Source organism: Elephantulus edwardii, unplaced genomic scaffold (assembly GCF_000299155.1).
Source record: "Elephantulus edwardii isolate Elephantulus edwardi_28Jun2011 unplaced genomic scaffold, EleEdw1.0 scaffold00263, whole genome shotgun sequence".
NCBI classification, from domain to species: Eukaryota; Metazoa; Chordata; class Mammalia; order Macroscelidea; family Macroscelididae; genus Elephantulus; species Elephantulus edwardii.
The window spans coordinates 1,663,119-1,687,991 of NW_006400013.1; the positions used below are offsets into that span (position 1 = coordinate 1,663,119).

At 40.3% G+C, this 24,873-nt stretch overlaps 1 protein-coding gene across 2 annotated transcripts; it reads left to right on the forward strand.

Annotated features, from left to right (window-relative positions):
* Positions 1 to 1,681: 1,681 nt before the first annotated feature.
* Positions 1,682 to 21,790, forward strand: APH1B (APH1B gamma secretase subunit). 2 transcript variants are annotated; one of them, XM_006899611.1, is made up of 6 exons: positions 1,682 to 1,794; positions 3,072 to 3,242; positions 10,960 to 11,030; positions 12,404 to 12,526; positions 14,217 to 14,344; positions 21,623 to 21,790. In XM_006899611.1, the coding sequence occupies exons 1-6, from the start codon at positions 1,682 to 1,684 to the stop codon at positions 21,788 to 21,790; spliced, it is 774 nt and encodes a 257-aa protein (XP_006899673.1). The 2 variants fall into 2 exon arrangements, with proteins under 2 accessions (XP_006899673.1, XP_006899674.1); XM_006899612.1 differs by lacking the exon at positions 12,404 to 12,526.
* Positions 21,791 to 24,873: the final 3,083 nt, after the last annotated feature.

Genomic DNA, 24,873 nt, shown 5'->3' on the forward strand with positions numbered 1-24,873 from the left:
CTGCCTCTTAAATGATCTGCATACAGATTGAAAAAAATATGGGGGCAAGATGCATCCCTGACACAATCCTTTCCTAATTTTGAACCATGCAGAGTTTCCCTGCTCTGTACAGAGGACAGCTTCTTGGTCTGAGTACCGGTTTCATATAAGCACGATCAAGTGTTCTGAGATTCCCATTTTCGTCAAGGTTAGCCACAGTTTATTGTGATCCAGTCAAATGCCTTTGCATAGTCAATGAAACACAGATAGACATCCTTCTGGTATTCTCTGCTCTCTGCCAAGATCATATGACATGGGCAGTAATATCCCTAGTGCCACGACCTCTTCTAAACTCAGCTTGTATTTTTGGTAGTTCTCTGTCAATGTACAGTTCAAGTCTTTTCTGGATAATCTTTAGCAGGATTTTGCTAGTGTGTGACATTAGTGATGTTCGAGAACTTCCACACTCTGTGTAGGGTCACCTTTTTTTTGGAATGGGAATAAATATGGATCTTTTCCATTCAGTTGGCCATGTAGTTGTCCTCCAGATTTCTTGGCACAACTTGGTGAGCACATGCAGGACAGCATCTCTTTGCTGAAATAACTCAATTGGTATTCCATCAATTCCTAGGGGTTTATTTTTTTACCAAGTTCTTCAGAGCAGCCTGCACTCCTTTATCACCATTGCCTCTTGATCATATGTTGTTTCTTGAAATTCTTGTGTCAGCCAATTCTTTTTGTTACAATGACTGTATACTTCCATCTTCTTTTAATGCTTCCTGAATATTATTGTCGCAGGCAAATCAGAGGCCTACTGAAATAAATTTCCTGAATACTTAGGAGGGAAAAAATAAGACCACTTGGCCAAAACCTTAAAAAGGACAGCTTCTTCCACCATTTCGCCCTTTTACTTATCCTCCAATGGAGCTGGGAGTTCCCACATCTATGCAAATAGGCAAAATAGATTTTTAACAAAGAATCCTGCCTCCGCCTTGCGCTAAATCTTCACTTAGTTGACCTAGGATCATCCCTTGCGCTCAGTGCGTACAGCTCTAGTAACCTAATCAATATAGGTGAGAGGTTAGGACTCAAATGCTCAAGTCGTAGGGGTTCCGCCTCTGGATCTCTATGTGCTCAGAGGACCACAGAGACGGGAGAGGATCTGACGGGGAAGAAAGCTCAGTCCCGTGGCCACGCCCCGCACCCCACTGGCATCGATCCCCATCCTTTGCCAGTGCACCTAAGCTCCCGCCTTTGACCGGTCACATTCTCCGCCCCTTTCCCCCCCGCTCTGCGCCCTTCCTCTGTGCTTCTTAGTGCCAGGCCCAGCCTCGCGCCAAGGACCGCCCCCGTAGCCAAGACCTCCCTATTCTCGACCCCACCCCGCTTCTTTGTAGCCCCGCCCTCCCCGTTCTCTTCCTCCACTGGCTCGACACCCTACGGTAGGGCAGCTCCCTTTCACATTCCTGGCTCCGCCTCACACCAGCCTCCGCCCCTCCTTGGCCACGCCCCTTCCTAGCCTCTCCCTTTCCCGCTCTCGACCCTGCCAGGCCCCGCCCCCCTCCGCTCCATGTCCCGCCCCTCCCTAGCCTCGCCCTTTCCTCGTTTTCGGCCTCGCCCGGTCCCGCCCCGCCCTGAGCCAGGCCCCGCCCCTCTCACCTCAGTCCTTAGACTGGCAGCCAGGTCGGCTTCTTCGGTCGCCATGACGGCGGCGGTGTTCTTCGGCTGCGCTTTCATCGCCTTCGGGCCTGCGCTCGCCCTCTACATCTTCACCATCGCCACAGAGCCGCTGCGCATAATCTTCCTCATAGCCGGGTGAGACGGCTGCGCCGGGAAGCCCGGACGCCGATACCCCGCTCCCGTGCCAGGCGCTGCCGAGGACCCCCAGTGTCCACACCTAAGGGCCCTGCCTGATAGGGCTTCGGGGGTCAGCTGGGTTAGGCGAGAGCGGAGGTCCCCTTACCCGGGCCCTCGGCCTCCTCGACGCGGGGTCTTTGTGCCTATGGGTGGGTTTTAATGAGGACGGATAGCCCTTAAAATGTTAAGAAAAAAATGTGGATAAGTTCATATATGCATCCCCCACCCCGTCTTTGTGGACAGTACCCAATTTTCCCCTCAGATTCTCAAAGACATCTGTAATCCCCAAAGGGTTAAAACTATTAGAATCTAGGGCAGTAATACTCAGCTTGTGCGCATTACGAGCTCCCAGGACCTTTAAAACCACGGCCAGCTTGTCTAGGAGCTGCGATTCGGTCTTTTTAAAAGTACTCCCAGGTGATTCAGATGTGCAGCTAAGGGGTAGGGGAAAACCTGTGAAAATCCCGAAGCTCTTGACTGTGAAAGTGCTTATCTTTCAGGGAGTTTAGTAAATACCGAACTCTGGTGGTGAACGTGGGCATAATCCCAGTTCTCACCAACACTGACCTCCGTCCGTTTCTCTGTAGTCCACTTCCACATAGTTCAGGGCTACTTCCTTTTCAGAACTGAAAATGCGGCACTGAACGTACCATTTCGTAAAATAACAGTTTGGGGCAAGAAGTGTGTAAGCTTGTTGTGATCATGAACATCACCGTGGGTTATTGTAAAACCCAGGCCTGGAAAATTGATCTGGATCGGAGAGAGCACAGGTTTCCAACCTATGGATTTTATGTCAGTCATTCCATGACTAATTGTCCAGGCATTTCCCCTCTTCCCCCCATGGAAAAGACACCATTGTATTTGTAGCTCTCTGACCATTAAATCAATAACTTTTGGTAGGTTTTGAAGATAAATGGCAGTGTTGACTAGTATAGTTTGTTGTTTTGGTGCTTCATGGTCACTGCATTAACTAAGAAAAATAGCACATTTCCCACCTTGACAATCTTTGAAGATATATTTGGAAACTGTGTGGACACTGAAGGAGAGTGATTGTTGGGAATAAATCCCACATTCCTTTTGGACCACTCACCAAGCAGAGTACCAATACCTGACCTAGATAACATTCCTCACTCCATTAAAGCATCTCTGAATCTCTTCCTTCTGAAGCAAGTTTTCCCTTTTCAACCATTTTTAAATTTGTTCATGCTGACTTGTGACTTTCCACCATTTATCAGCGCTTTCTTCTGGTTGGTGTCTCTGCTGCTCTCCTCCCTCATTTGGTTCCTGGTGGAAACCATCAATGGCCACAAAGAGGGACCAGTGCAGAAATACCTGCTTATCTTCGGGGTGCTGGTCTCAGTCTTTATCCAAGAAGGCTTCCGGTTTGCATACTACAAGCTATTAAAGTAAGTTGGAAATCTTTGCCTCTCTCCACCCTCAGGTTGCCTTTGAATTATGGTTTAGAAATTTGAAGAAGCATAATGTATTTGTGGTCCTAGGCTTTACTATATAAGCTTATTGATCTATTTTTCAGCTTGAAACATTTGAGTATTTTTTTAACTGTGGCATTAATTCAGAAAATATTTCTGAAAAAAAAAAGAAAATATTTCTGAAGTATCTACTTCATAACTAGCCTAGGTACCAGAGAATGAAGTGGGAATAAATAAACAACGAATGAACAACAACAACAAAATGCTTTATATGTTAGGAGGCAGTAAAAGCTATGCAAAAAAAAAAAAAATGGAATTGGTCATTAAACAATAAAAACCATTTTAGCACTCTAGATTCTTAGAATTTAATCTGTTTCTCTTTGCCACAAAATAAAAACAAAATATTGCCACCATGACCCTTGTTCATTTTCCTGAGGCAGAAAATCTTACTGGGAGAAGACTTTCCATCTTTCTCCTGAGGAAAAGCGGGTGAATTCTGACCAGTGACCTTTCAGTGCTATCATCACCTTGTGGAGAGTATGCCTGTCATTATCTTGACTGAATTAGGGCAATGCAGGGATTTGTTTGTGATATTTCATACGGCTTTAAATCTGTAAGAAAATAGACTTAGAAAAATGCCAAGGAAAAAACTTGGATAGAAACTCTTTTTTTTTTTTAAGGGTTTTTTCTTTTTTTAGGATTCCACTTTTTTCCCCTTCCTTTTTTTTATTGTAATTTTAATGAAAGTTTGCAGAAAAGTTGGATTCATTCATTGTTACACATTTTCCTCCCTACCCCCACCCCCAGTTCACTTTTTTGGAAAAAAAAAAATCATTGTTGTATAATTTTTCTCCTTCCCTAAGTCCACTTTGCAATGCACCTCTTCTTCTGGATTGTTGTCATACAGATAATGCCTAATAATATATTCATTCCTTTTAAATAGTTCTTTCCTTCATCTGTTCCAATGCAGTGTTCATTATTTATCCTTTCTTTTCTCAGTTTCCCCCAAACCCCATGTCAGTCCTATTTTGAAACAGTGGTGTTATAAGCAATGGTGGTATTTGTCCTTTTGTGACTGAGATATTTCACTCAGAATAATGTCCTCCAGGGTCACCAATGTTGTGTTCCAATATTTTGAGTTCCTTATTTTTCAGTGTTGTGTAGTATTCCACTGTGTGAATGTACCATAGTTTTTCTGTCCATTCATTTGTTGATGGTCACTTAGGATTGCTTCCATCTCTTTGCTATTATGAATAACACTGCAATAAACATGGTATGCATATGTCTGGTTGGATGGCAGCTCTGATTTCTTTAGGGTATAATCCTAGTATTGGAATTGCTGGGTCAAATGATATTTCTATTTCCAACTTTCTGAGAAAGCACCAGACCGCCTTCCATAGTGGTTGTACCATTTTGCATTCTCACCACAGTGAATAAGAGTTCAAATCTCTACACCCTCACCAGCATTTGTTGTTTCCTGCCTTGTTTAACTTTGCTATTGTTACTGGGATGAGATGGTGTCTCATAGTTGTTTTAATTTGCATCTCTAATAGCTAGGGGTTTTGGACATTTCTTCATGTGTCTGTTTGTCATCTGAATATCCTCTTTGGTGAAGTGGATACTCCCTTTTAGGTAGCAGGAAGCAGATCATCTATAGAGCATGAGGACATCACATGAAACCACTGGTTTGAAATGCAGCTTGAACTTACATCATTATTTTGTCCTAGGCAGTCATGAGATTGGTTTTGATTATGTGGTAAGACTAATAACTAATAGTATGACTAACGTGCCATCATTTTCCCTTTCTGCAAATGAGGTAACAAAGACTTTCTTTGAATTATATAGACGTAACCAAGTTAGAACTTCAACAGCATCTCTTACAATAGACCTGATTATATCTTCTGGCCAAAATGCTGGACCCATATTGTTTCACTTTTTGCTTTGAATGTCAGATGCCTTAACTTTAAAATTGAAAGCTAGGAGCATACTGTTTTGAAGCAAACTATATTTTAGCACAGATTTTAAAATTAAATTCCCGTGAATCCCTGGAAACATTAAAATTAAGTGATACCAAAGAGAACATTTACATTTTCTGTAGGAATACACCATCCCTAACAGATGGACAGAGAGCTCTAGTGGTGTAGTCCTTAGAGATTTGTGCTGTTAACCCAAAAGCTGAGCTTCTGTAGTGGAACTAATCTTATCAGCTGCTCTGAGGGAGAAAAATGGACAGTGTCGCCCTGGGGGATTCATAGCCTTGGAAACCTGTTGAAAGGTCAGTTATGAGTCAGAACTGACTCAACAGCAGTGAGAAAACAGATGGCTCCAGCTGTGGCTGACTGTTTCTACTATATAACAGTTACCACCCTTTGACTTTTTAATTTTAATTATAGAATGTTAAGATACTGGGGGGGGGGGTGGATCTGCCTTCTAACAGATACATGAAATATCTGCCACCTATTTGTCCTCATGACCTTTTCAAGGCTAAATAGTTCTTGTTTCATTATTGGGATTCCAAAAGTCTTGAATATGGCTTCGAAACCTTGCATTCTCTGGTCCCCTTGATATGCCTCTTTGGGTCATTACCTGGATTCAGGGCTTGGCACATACTCTGCTGAATGGTCTGGTGAGCCTGACCTGATTTCACCATCACTGGGGACTGCACTCTTTATTGTATTGTTTTTGCCTGTCAGATACATCAGTGATTCATGTTGACATTGGATGTTCATATGTAATTGTTCTAATTTGGAAAAGAAAAATAAAGCCTAAAAACAAAAGTTTCATTTCTAGTATTGAATACCATAGTTTGTAAGACATAGGTTTAGAAATTCAGGGGATTCTGAAACTTTTATTTCCCCCAGAAAACCTAAATCAGGTACTCTTCTTTACTACCTCATTTCTTTATGATTTCAACTTGAAATGGTAACCTTTAATGGTAGTGAGCTTATGGTTCCAAAGGATCGTGAGCTGGTTTTCAGTGAAGCATAAGGAGAGAATTACAGATGTCAACCTGAAATTCATGCCAGAAACTTCAGAGCAGTCTCTTTGGCTGCCTGGGGAAACCATGTTTGCATGTAGGCAAGGCCTTTTTGCTATTTGCAGCAGATGATAAGTAAATATCTTTTGTAAAGATCAGCCCAGAGCTGATTCTTCTTTGGCAGAGGTTAAAGATGTCCCAGGTATTTAACTTCATCTAACTGCTGTACTGCTCCATCACTAACATCCACTGCTCCTCCCCTTAGCACCCTCCCTCCCGTCTTTGGCTTGTAATTCACTGCAGTCCATGGTATATTCAATACTCTTCTAAAGGACCACAGCTCAAAGGCATCAGTTCTCCTTCTGTCATCCCTAGTTATTGTCCAACTTTCTGATGCATAACAAACAATTGCAAAGACCATAGCCTGTATCAGGTGTACCTTAGTCTCCAGACTGACATCATTGCTCTTCAGTACTTTGGAAAGGTCTCTAACAGCAGACTTTCCCAATGCAATTTGTCTTTTTTTAATTTCCTGGCTCCTGGTCCCAAAAGTATTGATTGTGGAGCCAAGCAAACTAAAGCTGTTAACAATCTCAATCTCTTCACCTTCTATCATGATGCTGCCAATCAGCCCAGTAGTGAGAATTGTTGTTTTCTTGATGTTGAAGCTGCAGTCTTTGACCTTCTGGAGGAAGACTCATCAACAGTCTGCATTATGCAATTGCCACAACCTTGCTTGCTGAAACTGAGGAGGACCTGAAGCACTTGCTGAAAAAGATCAGAGACTGCAGCCTTCAATGTGGATTGAAGCTCCACATCAAGAAAACAAAGATTCTCACCACTGGACTGATTGGCAGCATCATGAAAGATGGTGAAGAGATTGAGATTGTTGTCAGCTTAGTTTGCTTGGCTCCACAATTAACACTCTTGGCACCAGCAGCCAGAAAATTGTAAGTCATATTCCAGTGGGAAAGTCTGCTGTCAGAGACCTCTCCAAAGTACTGAAGAGCAATGATGTCAGGTTGGAGACTGAGGTGCACCTGATACAGGCCATGGTCTTTGCAGTTACTTGATATACATCAAAAAGCTGGACAGTAACTAGGTATGAAGAAGGAGAATTGATGCCTTTAAGCTGTAGTGCTGGAGAAGAGTATTGACTGTACCATGGATAGCCAACAGGTTTGACATGGAGAGGGTGAAACCAAGCTGCCCCTTGGAGGCAAGGATTCTGAAGCTTCATCTTACATACTTTGGACATGTTGCAAGGCAAGATTGATCCTTGTAAAGGGAAATCATGCTTGGGAGGATGAAGGGTCAGCGCAGAAGAGGAAGACCCTCAATTAGATGGACTGATTCAGTGACTGGGCTAATGGGAGTAGGCGTGTTGCAACAGTGAGATTGGCACAGGATAGAGTAGGGTTTAGGGCTGTTGTACCCAGGGTTTCTATGAGTCGCAGGCAACTTGATAGCATATAACAACAACAACAACAATTTGGTGCCAAGATTAAAATGTACAGCATTTAAGTGAATTCTCATAGGTATGTTGAATTGAATCAGATCTTTGTTGTCTAGTATACATTTATATATGGGTTGGCCTTAGGGACAGTCACTTAATTGTAAATGAATGAAGTGTAACTTTCCGATTGACTGATGTGTGGTAAGAAATCTGCTTGTGGCCACAATTGGAAGCTCTTTTTGCATTAATTATGTTTAAAAAATCCCACTGATAACTTGTACATTGGCTGAAATGAATTAGATTTTTTAGTTTTTTTAAATGGATTTTTTTGTAATTTCTTTCATTTTTGTCGTATAATTCTTATACCATAAACATATGATAATAATAAATAATTTTCCATTTCCAGAAAAAAATAAGATAACAATTAGTGGTAATTTCCTAAAGGCATAAGTTCTTTTTTTAAACGCCTAAAATGTTGTATATAATTTCTGTGTGTATGCTTTCTCCTCTTCTTCTTTTAAGATGCACATATGGAAAAGAGTCATAACAAATAAGGAAGTCTAAGTGATTTTCTCTGTAGTTTTTCAAAGTTTATATTATTAAAACCAGGAGTTGTTTGTTTCTCAGAAACACAGCATATTAATGCAGACAGACTATTTTCATTTCAGTAAAATAGTCAAATTAAAACCATTGCTTCTTGCATCATCAGTCCTGTATCCTAACCATCAGGAACATGGAAACAGGTCATGTTTTATACTTTTGCACCTCCTAATGTTAACAGCTAAAGCCATAAACCTTTCCTCCCAAAAAACTACAGCAGAGAGGGAGCAAATTTATTAAACCTCTAAATTTACTTAATGCATTTGTGATAGTAGAGCTAACTTTGTGATTCCAAATAACAGAAATCTTGTTCATTATAGAAAAATTGATATAAATTAAGAATCATCCAAAATTTGCTGATTTTACTATAATGATGTGAGCAAAAGATGGGCAGTCTCCTCCCATGTGAGGTCCAGCTCAGGAAATCCAGTGGATGGTCAGCTTTCAGTCAGTTCTGACTCAACACAAATGAGAGAATTGCTATTGATGCATTTACTGATGGAGAATCGTACTATTATATGCCTCATTAGCTTTAATTAGCCTTTAGTTGTGCAGGTAAGTATCTACTTTGAAAATTTGACATTCGAGTTGGCTGCTCCAGAGAAGGGAAAACATCACTTACCTTTTGACTCCTATCCTCTTCACTAAATGGTACTTTCTAATGGAGAGCACTGAAATGGCAGGGGGTTTCCTGGAAGTCTAGAAAAGCAAAATGCCCTTTTCATTCTGCTTATTACTATGTTCGTTGAATTCTTATTGCCTTAATGTAATCAATGATATTTACATTTATGTACAAAACAGACCAAGTCTAGGGCACTCTTGGGGCCTAGTCCACCAGTTATTTCAAGGGAGACAGGCAATCTCCTTGCATGCAATTTGCAGACTCTAAAACCCCTTTGCAGAGCAAGCTAGAAATCAGTTCCAAATCCATGGCACATGACAACAACAATGCATATGCTGATTATGAAAAGTAAAATTAACAAAATACCCAGAAAAGAAATATGTTTCAGTTAATATTCTGCTCTTAAAATTAACCTAATGTCCTTTAGTTTGAGCCCTTGTCAAAAAATCATTCTTAAATGTTTCTCTACCTTTGTTGCTTTAATAAATATGTTTCATAGTAAATATAATCTAAATATTTTTGAGACAGGTCTTAATATTATTGCAGGCTTTTCTAGACAAAAATAATCAGCAATAGTAGTGGTGGTGGTTGTTGAGAAAGCTGACTCATCACTGACCTTCCAGTGGGTTTTCAGAGGCAGTAAATCACACTGGGAGGAGATAGCTCATCCTTTTCCTGCAGAGCAGCTTGTGGATTCAAACCACCTGCCTTTGGGATTGCAGTGTAGCTTCTTACCATGTCACCAGAGCAATAGTGGTAGTAGTAGATTTAATTAGCCAGAGCTAGAATTCCTAACATATTTGCATGCGAGGAGAAGAGAGTTCCTATAAATTTGCAACCAAAATATAGACGTCATTCTGAAGATCATTTCTTACTAAGTAGTATTCTGTCCTTTGATCCACATACTCAATTTATGTTTCTAGTGTAGCATGTTATTTTTCAGGATACAATAATAGTAGGGGCTTCTCTTATTCCTACAGTGTAACAAGAGATGTAAAACAAGCATGTATACTCTAAAATAAAAAGATCATATGGGTAAGTATCCATCTGAGCATCCACATCATCACTGTAATGGAATTTACGCGTGGTAAATCACTGATACAGTGGGTATCAGTGATTACCAACCATTGGGAAGCCCAGCTTCTTTAAGAAGTTGCTACTTGAACCGGACTTTGGAGGATGAGTAGAATTTAGGTTTGATGGAGTAGAAAGTGGAAGCGTTAGAATAAGTATATCTCAGGTAGACTATATAACAAAATACCATCAGCATAGGGATCAAGATAGAGGACTTTGTGGAGAGAAAAAAAGTTCAGTGCAGGTGCCATAGGATATTGAGTATGTACTCAGAAGTTATATGCAATGGAGTCAACTGTGACCTGCAGCAAACCTTGCCCTATCCTGCACTGTGCGCATGGTCTCCAATACACTCAGCCCCATTGTTACAGTCACTTTTATCAACTCATCTCATTGAGGATCTTCTTCTCTTTCTTTGATTCTCTGTTGTTCTCAGCAGAATATCTTTTTCCAAGGACTGGTCTTTCCTGATGACATGCCCAAAGTATATTAGGTGAAGTTTCATTAAGTAGTGCCTTTTTTAAAATTTATTTTATTTTATTATTATTTTTTGTGCGTGTACCGTCAAATCAGATCTGACTGGTACAGGAGGAAATTGTCCCTCCCTCTCCGGCAGAGCATCTGGTGGATTTGAACTGTGTACCTCTGGGACTGCAGTACAGCTTCTTGCCACTAGGCCAACAGAGCTCCCCAAGTAGTGCTTTTTAAAACAACAACAGACTCTTGACTTTCTAAAAGCTTGTTCACCTTGGACTTTTTTTCTCTATATAAAGCTCTGTAAAAAAGGCAAGGCTTAATTGGAGAGTTTGGTTGATTTTAGTTAATTGAATATTTCTAGGGTTTTTTTTTATTTTATTTCAGACTTAGTGTATAACTAAATCAATGAAGTATCTTATGTATTTTCCTATACACTGCTTTTCTCTTTTTAGAAAAAAATAAAATGACATCTGTGCTTGTATTTTAGAAAAGCCAATGAGGGTTTGAAGGCTATAAATCCGGATGAGACGGTACCCTCTATGCGATTGCTGGCATATGGTAAGTTAGAACTAGATGGCGTCCTTAAAAAAACTAACAAAAATCTAGCAGTTTTAATAACTTTTACCTTTGAATATTTAAGATAATTTTTTTCCGCTTTGGCCTGTTTTTTGTATACATTGTTTGTTTTCCCAACTTGCGAAGCCACTTATATGAAGGAAAGCAGTTGCAGGTGAACTTTAGCTATATGTTTATTAACTAGTTTTGCTTTGCTTTATTAATAGGTTTTTTTGGGGGTTTTTTGGTAATAGTTTTGAAAGGTAAATTTGTAACATATATACATGTGATGAATGTACAGGGATTGATGAATAATGAGGAGTTACGCTTCAAGGCAGTTCAGATCTACCAGCTGCTGTGCAGGAGAAAGATGGACAGTCTCCTCCCATGCAATTAACTGCCCCTGAAAACCCACTGGAGGGTCAGTTATGACAGTTCTGATTCAATCAGCACCTAACAACAACAACATGGTAGTTAAGGAGTCCCATTGGCCCACACTGTTAGGCAGTTGACTAAAAGCAGCAGTGTGTGTGGGAAGGGAGAGTGGGGGGAAACATGGTGATCCCAAAAATTATAGCCTCCAAATCCCATCTGTCAGTTCTCTGTCAAATGGGGTCCTTATGAATTGGAATAAATGTATGGACTCAGGTCACTCTAGTTAGCTACCAGTTTCTAAGTGCTGTGTGTCTGCTAACTTCTCTGGGTGTTTACCAGGAATTTGGCTGCACTAGGAGAACTTGGTATTAATGTATTTCATACCACTGCATGTTTGTCTATCGGAATTATGTTTAAAGATTGATCCTTAGATCAGGTCACTTGGTTTGGCTCAGGAATCACTCCTTAAAATACATAGCCATACATTAAGCTCAGTTCCAGCCCTAAGCTATCAAACTAAACTACTAAGTCTGTAATCATAAATCAAAGTCAGAGGTTCAGCACCGTATTTTGTTCTCTACCACCTATGTCTTCTGCCTCTCTTGAACTTCATTTTCATTTCTCTGCCACATGACGCTATGAATTTCCTTTCTCTTTCCCTTCTCTCCATCATTTAGCCAAGTGCCACCTTTTCAATGCCAGCTTTTTAGTGCTTCATCCACAACATATGCACTCTTGCCTCTCCAACAGAACTGTCATCCTGCCCAATAAAATTATACCCGTTACTGTTTTGTTGAAGCCAAGTCTGATTCATAGCAACCTCCATTGGATTCCAAGGCTGTAAATCTTTACTCAAAAACATTGCCTATCTTTCTCTGGAGGAGCAACTGGTAGATTCAAACTGCTAGTTTTTTTGGTTAGCTACCCAGCATGTGATTTGAGGGAAATTTTAGCACAAAAAAGAGTTTAATGGTGTTTTTTTTTTCTCTCTTTTTAAAAAGTTTCTGGCTTAGGCTTTGGAATCATGAGTGGAGTGTTCTCCTTTGTGAATACACTGTCAGACTCCCTGGGGCCAGGCACTGTGGGCATCCACGGAGATTCTCCCCAGTTCTTCCTTAATTCAGGTACGTACTGAATGCTGTGTTAGATTTCTGCTTGGTCTTCATAACATTTTACCAATTCAATATGCTCATCTTTTCTTTGAGTTCACTCTTATTTTGTGAGAAGGACATTTAAAAATGCAAACAAGGTAGTGGCTTCCCCACAGCAGTGAGGTGAGCCAGAGCAGGAGCTGAGACAAGCTGTCCTCCTTGTTGGAGTTCACTGGTGTACAGGTTCAGAGTTGAGTTATATCCTCTAACAGCAAGATACTGTTTGGCATTGAAAAGAGAACCAACCTTACTGCCATCAAATAGATTCTGGCTCATAAAAGCCCTATAGGACAGAATAGAACTAGCAAGCTCTGATAGCCTAGTGGGTAGAGTTGTGCTGCCAACACTAGCAGCTCCACAGGGAAAAGATGGGCAGTCTCCTCCCATGTGCTTCAGAGCCTGTGAAAAAACTGATGGAGGGTCCGCTATGGGTCTAGTCGGACTCAGCAGCAGTAAGTGAAATTGTTGAGTTGATAGTGTTTCCAAGAGAACTCTGATGGCCTAGTGGGTAGGGAGCTGTACTGCTAACCTAAAAGTGACCCCTCTCAGATGGTTTGAGTCTACCACCATCTCCAAGGTGATGGGCAGACTATTCCTATTACAGCATCTGAAAACCTGCTGTGAGTTGGTTCCTACTCCACAGCAATGAATTTTAAGTTTATAGGATTTCCAAGGCCGTAAATCTGTACAGAAATATAGGGAAAGATAGGTTTTCTACTGTGTAGCTTACAGCCTCTGAAAACCTGCTGGAGGGTCAGCTATTAGTGAACTCAAAGGCACATAATAACAATAACAATAATGTGTCAGTTACTGGAAGGCATATCATTTCAAATTGAAATTTTATAAACCAAGTTCTAAACAGCAGCAAAGAAATTGTTTGCAATTCTGGGTAAAAGAAGAGCCACTGGTGAATTAATTTCAGTTAGGGATTTCTTTAAAGGAAATACTTGGTTTTGTAGAGAGGAAAATCCCCAAATCTAAACAAGATGTTTGCTTTCACTTTTTCTTTGAAAATTGTAATCTTGAATATCTTATTTTTCAAATTTTTTTTAAGGATCTGAGGGAAAATTGCACTTTAGTGAGGGGACTGGTTTTTAAATGAGGATATAATTCTAATTGAGCAAAATCTTTTAGTATGGAAAACTAATGGGGTGGTGTGGAGCTGGCTAGATATCGGAATGGCTCAGTAGCACTCCTCAGAAAAGTGGCTTTAAAACCCTATTGAAAGTGACTTTTTGCTTCATATCCTAGAAGAGAAGCTATAAAAGGGAATCCTTTATTCAGAAATGTGGCTTTTCAGTTTACCAGTGGAGTAAATGTGTGTACAACCAGAACTTAACCAACCCCCTGCTGTGTAATCCAGTGCAACTCCTAGAGATTCTGCAGGAATAGCCCGTAAAGTTCCTAAGACTGTAAATCTTTACATAAGCAAATGGACCTGCCTTTCTCCTGTGGGGTGGCTGTTGGGTTCAAGCCACTGACCTTTTGATTTGGCAACTCGGTGCTGTAACCACAGCACAGTAGAGCTCCTAGTGTCTGGGTCCTGTGTATGTTGGATGTGTTGAACTCTCCTGCGGGCAGGAGGTGTATTTAAGGTCCAGGGTCTGTGCCTTTGGCGTCTGTGATCTGTGTGTGTGGGCACTAATGGTTGACTGTCTTTCAGCTTTCATGACTCTGGTGATCATTCTGCTGCATGTCTTCTGGAGCATTGTGTTTTTTGATGGCTGTGAGAAGAAAAAGTGGTCCACACTGCTTGTTGTTCTCCTGACCCATCTACTCGTGTCAGCCCTGGTGAGTACCATCCCCATGTTCAAACTGGTTTTGAAACACAGTCCTTTATCTCTCAAATGTTATCACTGAATGGCAGATTTCATGAAATTGACTTTTTAAGTAATTATTTATTAAATTGTTAAAATTTACGTACTTGCAGAAAAGTTCGTGAATCCGAAGAGTGCATCTTTATGAATTTTCACAGTGTGAACGCACCTGTCTAATAAGGACCTAAATGAAAATTGAAACAATCTAGTGCCCAGGGGTCTCCTCATGCCACTTGGCCATCACCGCCCTCTTAGGGATATCTAACTCAGTTTAGCTCTGCCTTTTAGTGTTTTATGTGCAATTTGCTTTTGTGTCTGCCTCATTTTGATGAATATGATGTTTTTAAAATACTCTGTAGCTAGATACTGTGTATTCATTGCACTATAACATTCATTGCTTATTCTGTTGTGCAACTATTCCAAGATTTGGCCATCCATTCTACAGTGGAGAACCATTGATGATGCTTTTTACAGATTATAACTAGTACATTTTTATTTAAAATTACTATTTCTTGGTGAACATATATGTACATTTCCTTTTTATATTACTTAGTAAAATTGTTAAGTCATGTACATGTTCAGCTGCTCACACCCCCAGTATTCCAGAGCAGTTGTGTTGATTTCTGCTTCCACCAATAATTTATGAGATACATTTTTTCCACTTTTCTCTAGCATTTGCATAGTCTGTAAGGGAATTTCACTGCCAATCTCAGGGTAGGCAATTCAAATCCACTAGCTGCTCTATATGGGAGAAAGATAGGCAGTCTTCCGTGTGATTTACACCCTCTGAAAATCCACTGGAGAGTCACCTAAGTTTCGGTTCCCACTCTCAGGTACATAGTAAAAAATACTTCCACCCTTGATGTGGCCTTAATTTTGGTGCTAGCTATGCTACTAGGTGTATTGTGATACTACATTATAATTTGTGTTTATCTGAAGATTATTGAGGTGGAGGATTTTAGCATGTTTTTTGACTAGTTGGATCATTTTTTGTGAAGTACCTGTAAATTTTTTGCTCATAATTTTATTAGGTAGTGTGTCTTTTTTCTTTTTACGAGTCTTTTAAATTTACTATATATAAGACTCTTTGTCAGATGTACAGATGACAAGTGACTTGTCCTGCTGTGGGGATTTGTGTTTCCATTAGCTTAATCTTATCTTTAGGTGAACAACAGTTCATCATTTTAATGCAGTTCAATTTATCTTTTTATTTTCTTTATAGTTTGCATATCTGTGTTCTGTTTAATAAATACTAACCTTTCTAAAATTTTGTTATTTTGCTAATTTGTGAGTTTTAATTGTCTCCAATAATTTTTTAATTCTTTTCAAAGAGTGAAAGTATTTAAACAAACATGAAAGAAAAATGAAAATGTGCTTTGCTGTCATTGTTGTTGTTGCTGCTGGGTGCTTGAGTATGACAGAAGGAAATGCTGCCTAGTCTAGCCCCAGCCCTACAGTTGTTGCTGTATTTGAGCCCACTGCTGCAGCCCTGGTGTCAGTCTGTCCCATTGAGAGTCCTTCTCTCTTTTTTTCTCCTACTGCCTTACCAAGCACCATATCCTTTTCTAGGAATAATCCCTCTTGATAACAAGTCCAAAGTAAATGAGACGAAGTCTACCTCCCTTCTTCTAAGCAACATTCTGTTTGCATTTTTCCAAGACAGGTTTGTTGGTTCTTCTGGTAGTCCATGGCATATTCCTCACCACTACCATCACCCATCACTTCAGTATTTCTTATTCATTGCCCCACTTTTACATACATGTTGTTATGTACCATATGACTGGCTTGTAGTGACCTCATGAACCCTGTCCTATCTTGGGTTCATACCATCCTCAGCCTCAATGACGACGACTTCTTTTCCAAGAAATGCCCCTCCTAACAATATACCCAAAGTCTATGAAGAAAAGCTTTGCCATCCTTACCTTTAATGAGCAGTTTGGCCGAACTTTCTCCAAGATATGTCTGTCTGTTCTTTTCACAATCCATGGGATATTCAGTACTCTTCTCCAGCACCAATATTCAAAGCCATTGATTCTTCTTCCATTATTTTTATTCATTGTCTAACTCTTAGATACATAGCAAGTGATTTAAAAGACCATGACCTGAATCAGGCACACCTTAGTCTTTAAACTAGCATTATTACTCCTTAGTACTTTGGAGATTATTGAACAGTATCATGAATTTTGGTTTTGTTGTTGTATACCATCGAGATGGAACCAGGGTTTTCAGAGTCATTTAATCGCATGGGAAGAGAGAGCCCATCCATCTGCCACAGAGCAGCTGGTGGATTCAAACTGTGTGCCTTCAGGATTGCAGTGCAGCTTCTTGCCACTAGGCCACCAGTGCTGTCTATTCATCCTTATTCATTGTCCAACTCTCAGATGCATAGCCAGTAATGTAAAAGACCTGTATCAGGCACACCTTAGTCTTCAAACTGACATCATTGCTACTCAATACTTTAGAGATAATCGAACAATATCATTAATGTTACATGCATGCGAAATATTGCTGAAGGTCATTAAAATATGGCTAGAACAGAACATAAATAGGGGACTGCTAGACGTTTAAGAAGAATTTAGAAGAGGCTGTGGCAGCAGGGATATCATTGCTGATTTCAGATGGATTCTGGCTGAAAGTAAAGAATACCAGAAGAATGTCTATTTGTGCTTTATGGATTATGCAAAGGTATTTGACTGTGTGGATAATAACAAATTATGGTTAACATTGAGAAGAATGGGAATCCCAAAACACTTAAGTGTGTACATGAGAACCTTACACCTAGACCAAGGGCTGTGATATGAACAGAGCAAGGGAACACTGCAGGTTTCAAAATTAAGAAAGAAGTGAGTCAGGGTTGTATCCTTTCTCTATACCTATAAAATCTGTTTGCTGAACAAATAATTTGAGAAGCTGTACTCTATGAGGAAGAATGTGATATCAGGATCAGAGGAAAAATCATCAATAACCTGTTATGCAGATGATACAACCTTACTTTCTGAAAGTGAGGAGAATTTGATACACTTTAAGCAGATGATCAAAGACTGTAGCCTTCAGTATGGATTACATCTCAGAAAACAAAAGTCCTAACCACAGGACATTATGATAGATGGAGAAATGCTTGAAGCTATCAATGATTTAATCTTGTTTGGATAAGTAATCAACACCAGTAGTCAGGAAATCAGGAGACGTATTGCATTGGGCAAGTCTGCTCTCAGGGACCTCTCTAGAATGCTGAAGAGCATTGGTGTCAGTTTGAAGCCTAAGGTGCATCCAGTTCAGGGTATGGACTTCTCAATCACCTGCTACACATTGGAGAGGTGGACAATGAATAAGAATGACGGAAGAAGATAATGCCTTTGAGTTGTAGTGCTAGGGAAGAGTACTGAGTATTCCATGGACTGTCAAGAGAACAAACATGTCTTGGAGGGAATGCAGTCAGAGTGTTCCTTTTATACTTTGGTCATGTCAATAAGCAAGACTATTCATTGGAGAGGGACATCATGCTTGGAAAGATAGGGGATGAGCGAAGGAAAGGAAAGTCTCCAATGAGATGGATTAGCATGATGACTTCAGCAGTGGGCTTGAGTGTTTCAGAGCTAATGAGGAGGATGGCATGGGATAGGGCAGCATTCAGGTTGGCTGTTCATAGGATTGTGATGAGTCATACGCTCTTTGATGACACCTAACGACACCACCACCACCACCACTTTGGAGAGGCCCCTGACAGTAGACTTTTCTAGTGCCGTGTACCTTTTGATTTCGCTCATCATTCAAAAATGGCTAGGCAAGAAGCTGCACTGCAATCTCAGGGGTATGTGGTTTGAATCCACCAGATGCTCTGCTGGAGAAGGAGGAGCAGTCTACTCCTGTACCAGCCAGATAAATTTGACGATACACACACACACAAATAATAATAATAATAATAAATTTTAAAAAGTGGCTAGAACAGTCTATTGACCGAGAACTGCCAAAAGCTCAGACTGAGTTTAGAAGAGGATGTGGCACCATCATTGCTTATGTCAGATGGATCTTAGCAGAAACCAGAGAATACTAGGAGAACATATAAGTGTGTTTTATTGACTTTGCAAAGGGACCTGACTGTGTGGATCTTAATAACCTATGGTTAACATTGAGAAGAATGGGATTCCTAGAACATGTAATAATGTTCATACAAAACTTTATACCTATACCAAAAAACTGTTTTGCAAACAAAAATTCCAGGAAGATGTGTGTCAAGAAATGTATCCTTTCTCCTTACCTGTTATATACAATACAAACTGTATGCTGAGCAGTTCACATGCATAGGAGACAATTAAAAATACTATGGCTTCAGTCAGGTATGTCCACAAAGTGATATCTTTGCTTTTAACACATTATAAAAGTCCTTTATAGCAGATTTCCTCAATGCAATGTGTCATTTGATTTTTTTTTTTTTTTACTACTCCTTCCAGATTTGTTGATGGGGATCCAAATAAATTGAATTCCTTGACCTCATCATTCGTTTTTATCATGTTATTGCTTATTTATCAACTTATGAAGATTTTTGTTTATGTTATGTTGATGTGTAATCAATACTGAAGAAGTCTTTGATCTGCATCAGTAATGGTTTGTGAACCTGAAGTCCTCTTCACTTCGAGCAAGCAAGCATATACAGAAATTTGAGACATCTGCATATTGCAGCTTCTTCCTGAGTCTTTCTCCAATCCTGATCCAGCTTTCTTCTTCGCAGAGATCACCTTCTTGGATTATTTACTCGATATATAGTTTGAGTAAATATGTGAACCAGACACATATCTTTCTTGAGTTTTAACTATATGATATATTCCACATCCTCTTCACAATCTACCTTGCACTTCTAGCTGTTTCCTGTTGACAGAGTGCTGCAGCCATTTCTAAAGTCTCTTCAGCAGAATTTTACTTGTATGTGGTACTAATGATATATGCAAATTTCCATATTTTATTATATCACCGTTTACAGTAGACACAAGTATGGAACCCAAATAGTTGGTTGGACAGGTAACTAGCTGTCTTCCAAGCTTCTTGGCATAGACAGGCGAGTGTTTCCAACATTTGGAGACATCCTGCTTGGTAATCTGTTAGTTCCTGGAGCTTGTTTCTTGCCACTGCCTTCAGTGTGGGTTAGTCTTCTTCCTTCAGTATCATTTCTTGTTGATCTCATGCTGCTTTCCAAAATGGTTGAATACCAACCAGTTCTGTTGCTGTAGTCACTCTGTATATTCCATCCATCCTCTTTTGATGCTTCCTGCATCATCCAGTATGTTGTCCATAGAATCCTTAAAGATTATAAATTGAGGCTTGCAGGGTTTTTTGTCTTCAGTTCATTTCACTCGAGGAATGCTAAGTGCCTTCTTCTCTTTTGGTTTCCACTGCAGGTGATTACACATTCCATTAGAATAATTTATCTTCTCAGACCTCCCTTTGAAAATCTTCTGCTCAACCTTTTACGTCATCATTTCTTCCATTCACTTTAGTTACTCTGCATTTCAGAGCAAGTTTCAGTCTTTTCTGACCTGCATGTTGGTCTTTTCTTTCTTTTCAGTCACAGTTTTGCCTGCTTCATGTATAATGTTCTTGATGTCTTACCACAGCTTGTTTGTTCTCCAGTTATTGATGTTCAGTGCATCAAACCTGTACTTGAAAGTACCTCTACATTTAGATAAGGTGTACTCAAAATCAGCCTGCAAAGTAAGTTTTACTCTATGATTTCAGGTGTAGAATTATTCTGTAGAGGACAGAAAGTGCAGAGCACCTGCCCTGTCCACAAATGTCTTGTCCACTTCTTTCTATCTCCAGCAGCAGCAGCATCATACATTCTCCACATCTGGAACAATGTGTACCTAACTTTCATCATAAGTTGTCTCCTTGTTTTCATCATAAATCAAACCAACAAACTATTGCCAACAGGGAACTCTGATTTAGGGAGACTCTCCATCAGCTTTCGGAGGGTATAAATCTTTACTAAGGAGACTGCCTCAAAGTGAGTGGTGGATTCAGACTGCTAGAAGCCCGACACATTATAAACTACACAACCAGGGATCCTTTCACCATAGCCTCCTTTAATCTGCAGTTTTAAAAATGGAAATCAGGCCACTCAGCTCCCAAACCTAAAACTCTCCTGCCTTTGCACAGAGGATGTAATCTACACTCTCCCTTGCCTTCCAGCATTATGGGCCTTACTTTCTTCTCTGACCTCATCTCGTTTAGTGGTCACTCCATCACTGCACACTGTTAGTATTAACCTCTTCTCTCACGTTTCTGTTGGTCCAGCCTCTTTGCTCTGTTAGTGCTCCTCCCTTGGTTTCCTGTGCCCCTGTTCCTTCAAGTGGCTCATTCTCCTCCTCCTGTATGCTTCAGCTTCCATTTCCATGAGACCTTCCTCAGTCGATCACCTTGTTTCCACCCCACCTGGCATCATCACAATTACATTTATTCTATTCCGCCATTCACAATAATTTGTAATTACTTGATTTATTCATTTCTTTCCTGATTCATTAGCTGCCTTCCTTACTAGAATATCAGTTCAATTAGTGCAATGGCTTTGATCTTCACTGGTATATTTCCTGTACCGAACAACTCCTGGTACATAATGACATTTCCTTCAGTTTTTGTAAATAAGTAAAGTTTTAGAGCCTGCAATAATTTGGAAACTAACAAAGAAATGCTACTCACTCACGCCGTGCCCCTTTGACTGAAAATATGCTTGGGCGTATCTCATTTTCTTGTAAATTCTAAAAGCCAATTTAATTGATGGAAATTCATTTAAACTTGGGCCCAAATTAGAATATGTACATATATCTTCTATAGGATTTCTAGTGGGTTCTGGCTTCTGACTACCTATAGGTTCCCATTTTAGCACAGCAAAGCCCAGGGTATATAGGTGGTATCTACTGACTGAGTTAATTCCTTAGTTCTGGTATCTTAGTGCTCAACAAAGGAGACCTGGTGTTTAAGCACTTGGCTACTAACCTCAGGGAACCCATCATCTGCTCCACAGGAGAAAGATGTGGTAATCTGCTTCTGTAAAGATCACAGCCTTGGATACACCAGGAGCAGTTGACTTGATGTTAGTGTGTTTTTTTGGTCTGACTTCTAAACAGTGACATTCACTGTATGTGTGGTGCTGCACGCCCCAGTTATTGAAAGCCTTTCATATTCCCCTTTGTCTTTGGTTACTCTACCTGTGTAATGAACTTGCCATTGTTACTCAAGCAGATTTCTTTTTCCTTTGCAGACCTTCACAAATCCTTATTATGGGGTAAATCTGGTGGTGTCATACACAATCATGATGGCCATGGGCGTCTGGGCATTCTTTGTGGCTGGAGGCTCCTGCAGAACCTTGAAGCTCTGTCTGCTCTGCCAGGACAAGGACTTCCTTCTTTTCAACCAGCGCTCCAGATAACCTCTGGGAGGCATCCCACCTGGGCAGCACACTGCATCTTCAAAGGAAGCAGAACTGTGCCTTTTCCTGAAAGTCCCTGTTCTTGGTAGAATCTAGAAAAAAACAGAACTGTCTGGCTGTGAGCCCCACTCACATGGCTTTCCTGCCTTCAGATATCAAATGGTATATGCATGTTGGCTGCACGTTAGCACCACTTGGGGAATTTAAGAATGCTAATTTTTGGGAGACTATCCCCAGATTGAATTGATTTGGACATCTGCTGTTCTTTAAAAGTTCTCCAAGTGATGCTGAAACACCGTCAGGCTAAGAACCACCAGTGCCCATGAGTGGAGCTTAACTGAAGCTACAAGAATCACATGCTTAGCCGCTTCCTAACTTAGGTGGACAGGTAATGTCAAATGCTGGTGAGCCTCAGTCTTTTTAAGTTCTAAAATCACAAAGGCCACAAGGCTACCATGTCTGTGATCTGCTTCTCCCTGTTCTATGAGAATGTGATGGGCTGTGATTACGTGCAATCATGAATTGCACTGCTATTTTACAGTGATGTTAAAGTAAGATATTAATTCATTAATAAGCTGTGACATTTCTTTTCATTACAGATTGTTCTTTTTGAGGCATTACATTGGTTTTGAGCATAGGTTTCATTTCTTTAACTAAAAATGATCACATTCAGATGACGATCTAAGACCAAGCTTATTTTGTGCCAAGACATCCCTCTGTTTGATATTTTCCCCATCTCTTTCCTGAGGCTGATACCTTCAATGTTTGAGGGTAGGAAACTATTTGCTGCACTAGCTGAGGTGAAGCCCAGCCCCTTACCTCAGTGATGTGCTAGGGGCTGAGTGATGTGCCTAGAGCAGGCTTCCCTGGTGGACTGTTAACCCAGAGCTGGAGAAAAGCCACTGGGGTAGTGTTGACACTTTTATTTTGCTCCTGTGATGCTATATTAAACAATATTTTCCCTCAAAATGGAGCAGTGTAAAATTGAAAATATATCCTAAATTGCCAAATTCATGCATTTACATAATCCATATAATCTTTAGATCTAGTAAATTTCTGTGAAGGTTTTTGTTGCAAATTCAGGAGTCCTGTTAAAGGAAAACCCATTCAGATTCTAATCAGCTTTTTTGATTTCCATTATAAAGGAGAAATGCCAGCAGTTTGTGCCTACACTAACTAGAAATTGTTCTCAGTGGACAGCTTAAGGAGGACTAATAGTATGGAATAGAAATTAGTGATGCACTAACATGATCCATCAGTGAGTCCCATACACACAGTAGATAGAGCATCCAAAAGAAGAAGAGCAGCCATGAGAGGGCTCAACAGTGACATGACAGATGCATGAATTTGGCAGTCTTGGATGTGGTAGAATGATAAGCATGTTCACAACAGAATCATGGCCAGTGTTTGGCGCCAGTTACATGTCGTCCCAAGGATCAGATCCTTATGTGTGAACTAGACCTTTAACAGTGAACAGTGTGCCCCACCCCAGTATTTAAATTATTATAATATCTTAATCTAGAGATTGAAGAGGAAAAAGGCTTCTAGTAAGGTTATAAAGTTTCCTAAATAATGATAGTTATTCTTTTAAAGTTTACTTCAGCACAAATGCCAATGTTTTCATTGGTACTTATAATTTTCTAGTTTAATACAAGTTTCTTCTTGGACTAAAATAACCAAGGACGTAGAAACTGAAGAGCGAATTTATTGTGCAGAGTTAAGGGAGATGATATACTCACTGGGTTGGAATTTATTCTTATCTGACAGTAGTATTCTTTGATTAATAGAATTTTTAAAAAATATGTATATATATATATAATATATATGTATACCTGGTTATTACTACTGGCTTACAGATGTCTTAAATAGTCTGATAAAATGACTTGATTTGGAAAACATAGAACATTTAATAATATTAATATTACTGGCACATCTGAGCTCTGTACAGGAAAAGGTTAATATTAAGAAACTAGGATATTGCAAAAGCTCATTTATAAAACTTACTGAAATGAGGAGAAAACTTGCTTTGATGGTAAGATGCTCTGCTCCAGGAAAGCATCTGATCACCAGTGTTTGCCCACCAGCGTACACGTGCCTTTGTAATGTGCAGGTTCTCCAAGAGAGTGGGCATCGTGGTCCACTCTGCACTGTTGTTTCACGTAGCCTCGCGTGGCCTCAGGCCGAGGAGCTCAGCGAGAGAGAGGGTTGCCGTGTTAAAATGTGTATTAAATGCCACCCCTCCCTTTTTGGCCTTCATTGTCTGTGGTGAACTTTCCAGCTCTCCTGGTATTTTGGTGAAGAGAAGATGTTGGTGACGTGTTTTCTTCTCCAGAGCAGATTTTCTGTGTTTCAAGGAAAATGTAGAGCGAGTACAAGGTGCTGGTGGGTTTGTGAGAATTGGAGTGCTCACGTGCGTTATCATGTGAATGACAGAGGTCCATTTCATTGTTCTCATGTAAAAGCTGTATTTCTTTCTTTCTCTGTATTTATTAATTTCAAAGCCTCGTCGTAACTGGAGCAGTTGTGTTACCTTGAGCCTTCCTGACTGGTAGCATAGCAGCAGCGTTCTCTTCAGAGCCCCTTAGTGAAAATGATGGCCGGGAAGAATTAAAGATGGTGCGACAGACCACACAGGAACCGGCTTTGTTCCCGATGTGAACACATTTCTTCTCACGCACATCTTCATGCTTGCTCAGAATGGCAGATTTGTGCCTGAGGCACTCAACTTTCTTCTCCAAAGGGTTGAAGCTGTGAGTGCTGCTGGCCCTACAAGCGTCTGTGGGCCAGTGCTCTTCCGCATAGGGGATTAGAAGTCAGTGTGGACCTGCGGGCATGAGTGAAGCCTCGCTGGCTGGCCAGCAAAAATGGCAGCCTGTCTTGGACATCAGCAGCCCGTCTCTCTTGGAAAAGCCCCTGGAGAGAGTTGCTGGGAGTTAGTTAGCCCTGGTTTTCTCAAACGTAACTCTAGACAAACAGATAGATGCCGTAATGAAACAATGTTACAGTGCTTGTTTAAAATATTTATGATTTCAATGTATGCATTTCACATTAGTAATTAATTATATAATGGTGATTATTTTATG

Bases quoted from the DNA above. Each gene is read 5' to 3' on its own strand.
- APH1B (XM_006899611.1), top strand. From the start codon at position 1,682: ATGACGGCGGCGGTGTTCTTCGGCTGCGCTTTCATCGCCTTCGGGCCT. The intron at 11,031-12,403 runs GTAAGTTAGAAC...CTTTTTAAAAAG, and splicing joins TATGCGATTGCTGGCATATG to TTTCTGGCTTAGGCTTTGGA. The intron at 12,527-14,216 runs GTACGTACTGAA...ACTGTCTTTCAG, and splicing joins CCAGTTCTTCCTTAATTCAG to CTTTCATGACTCTGGTGATC.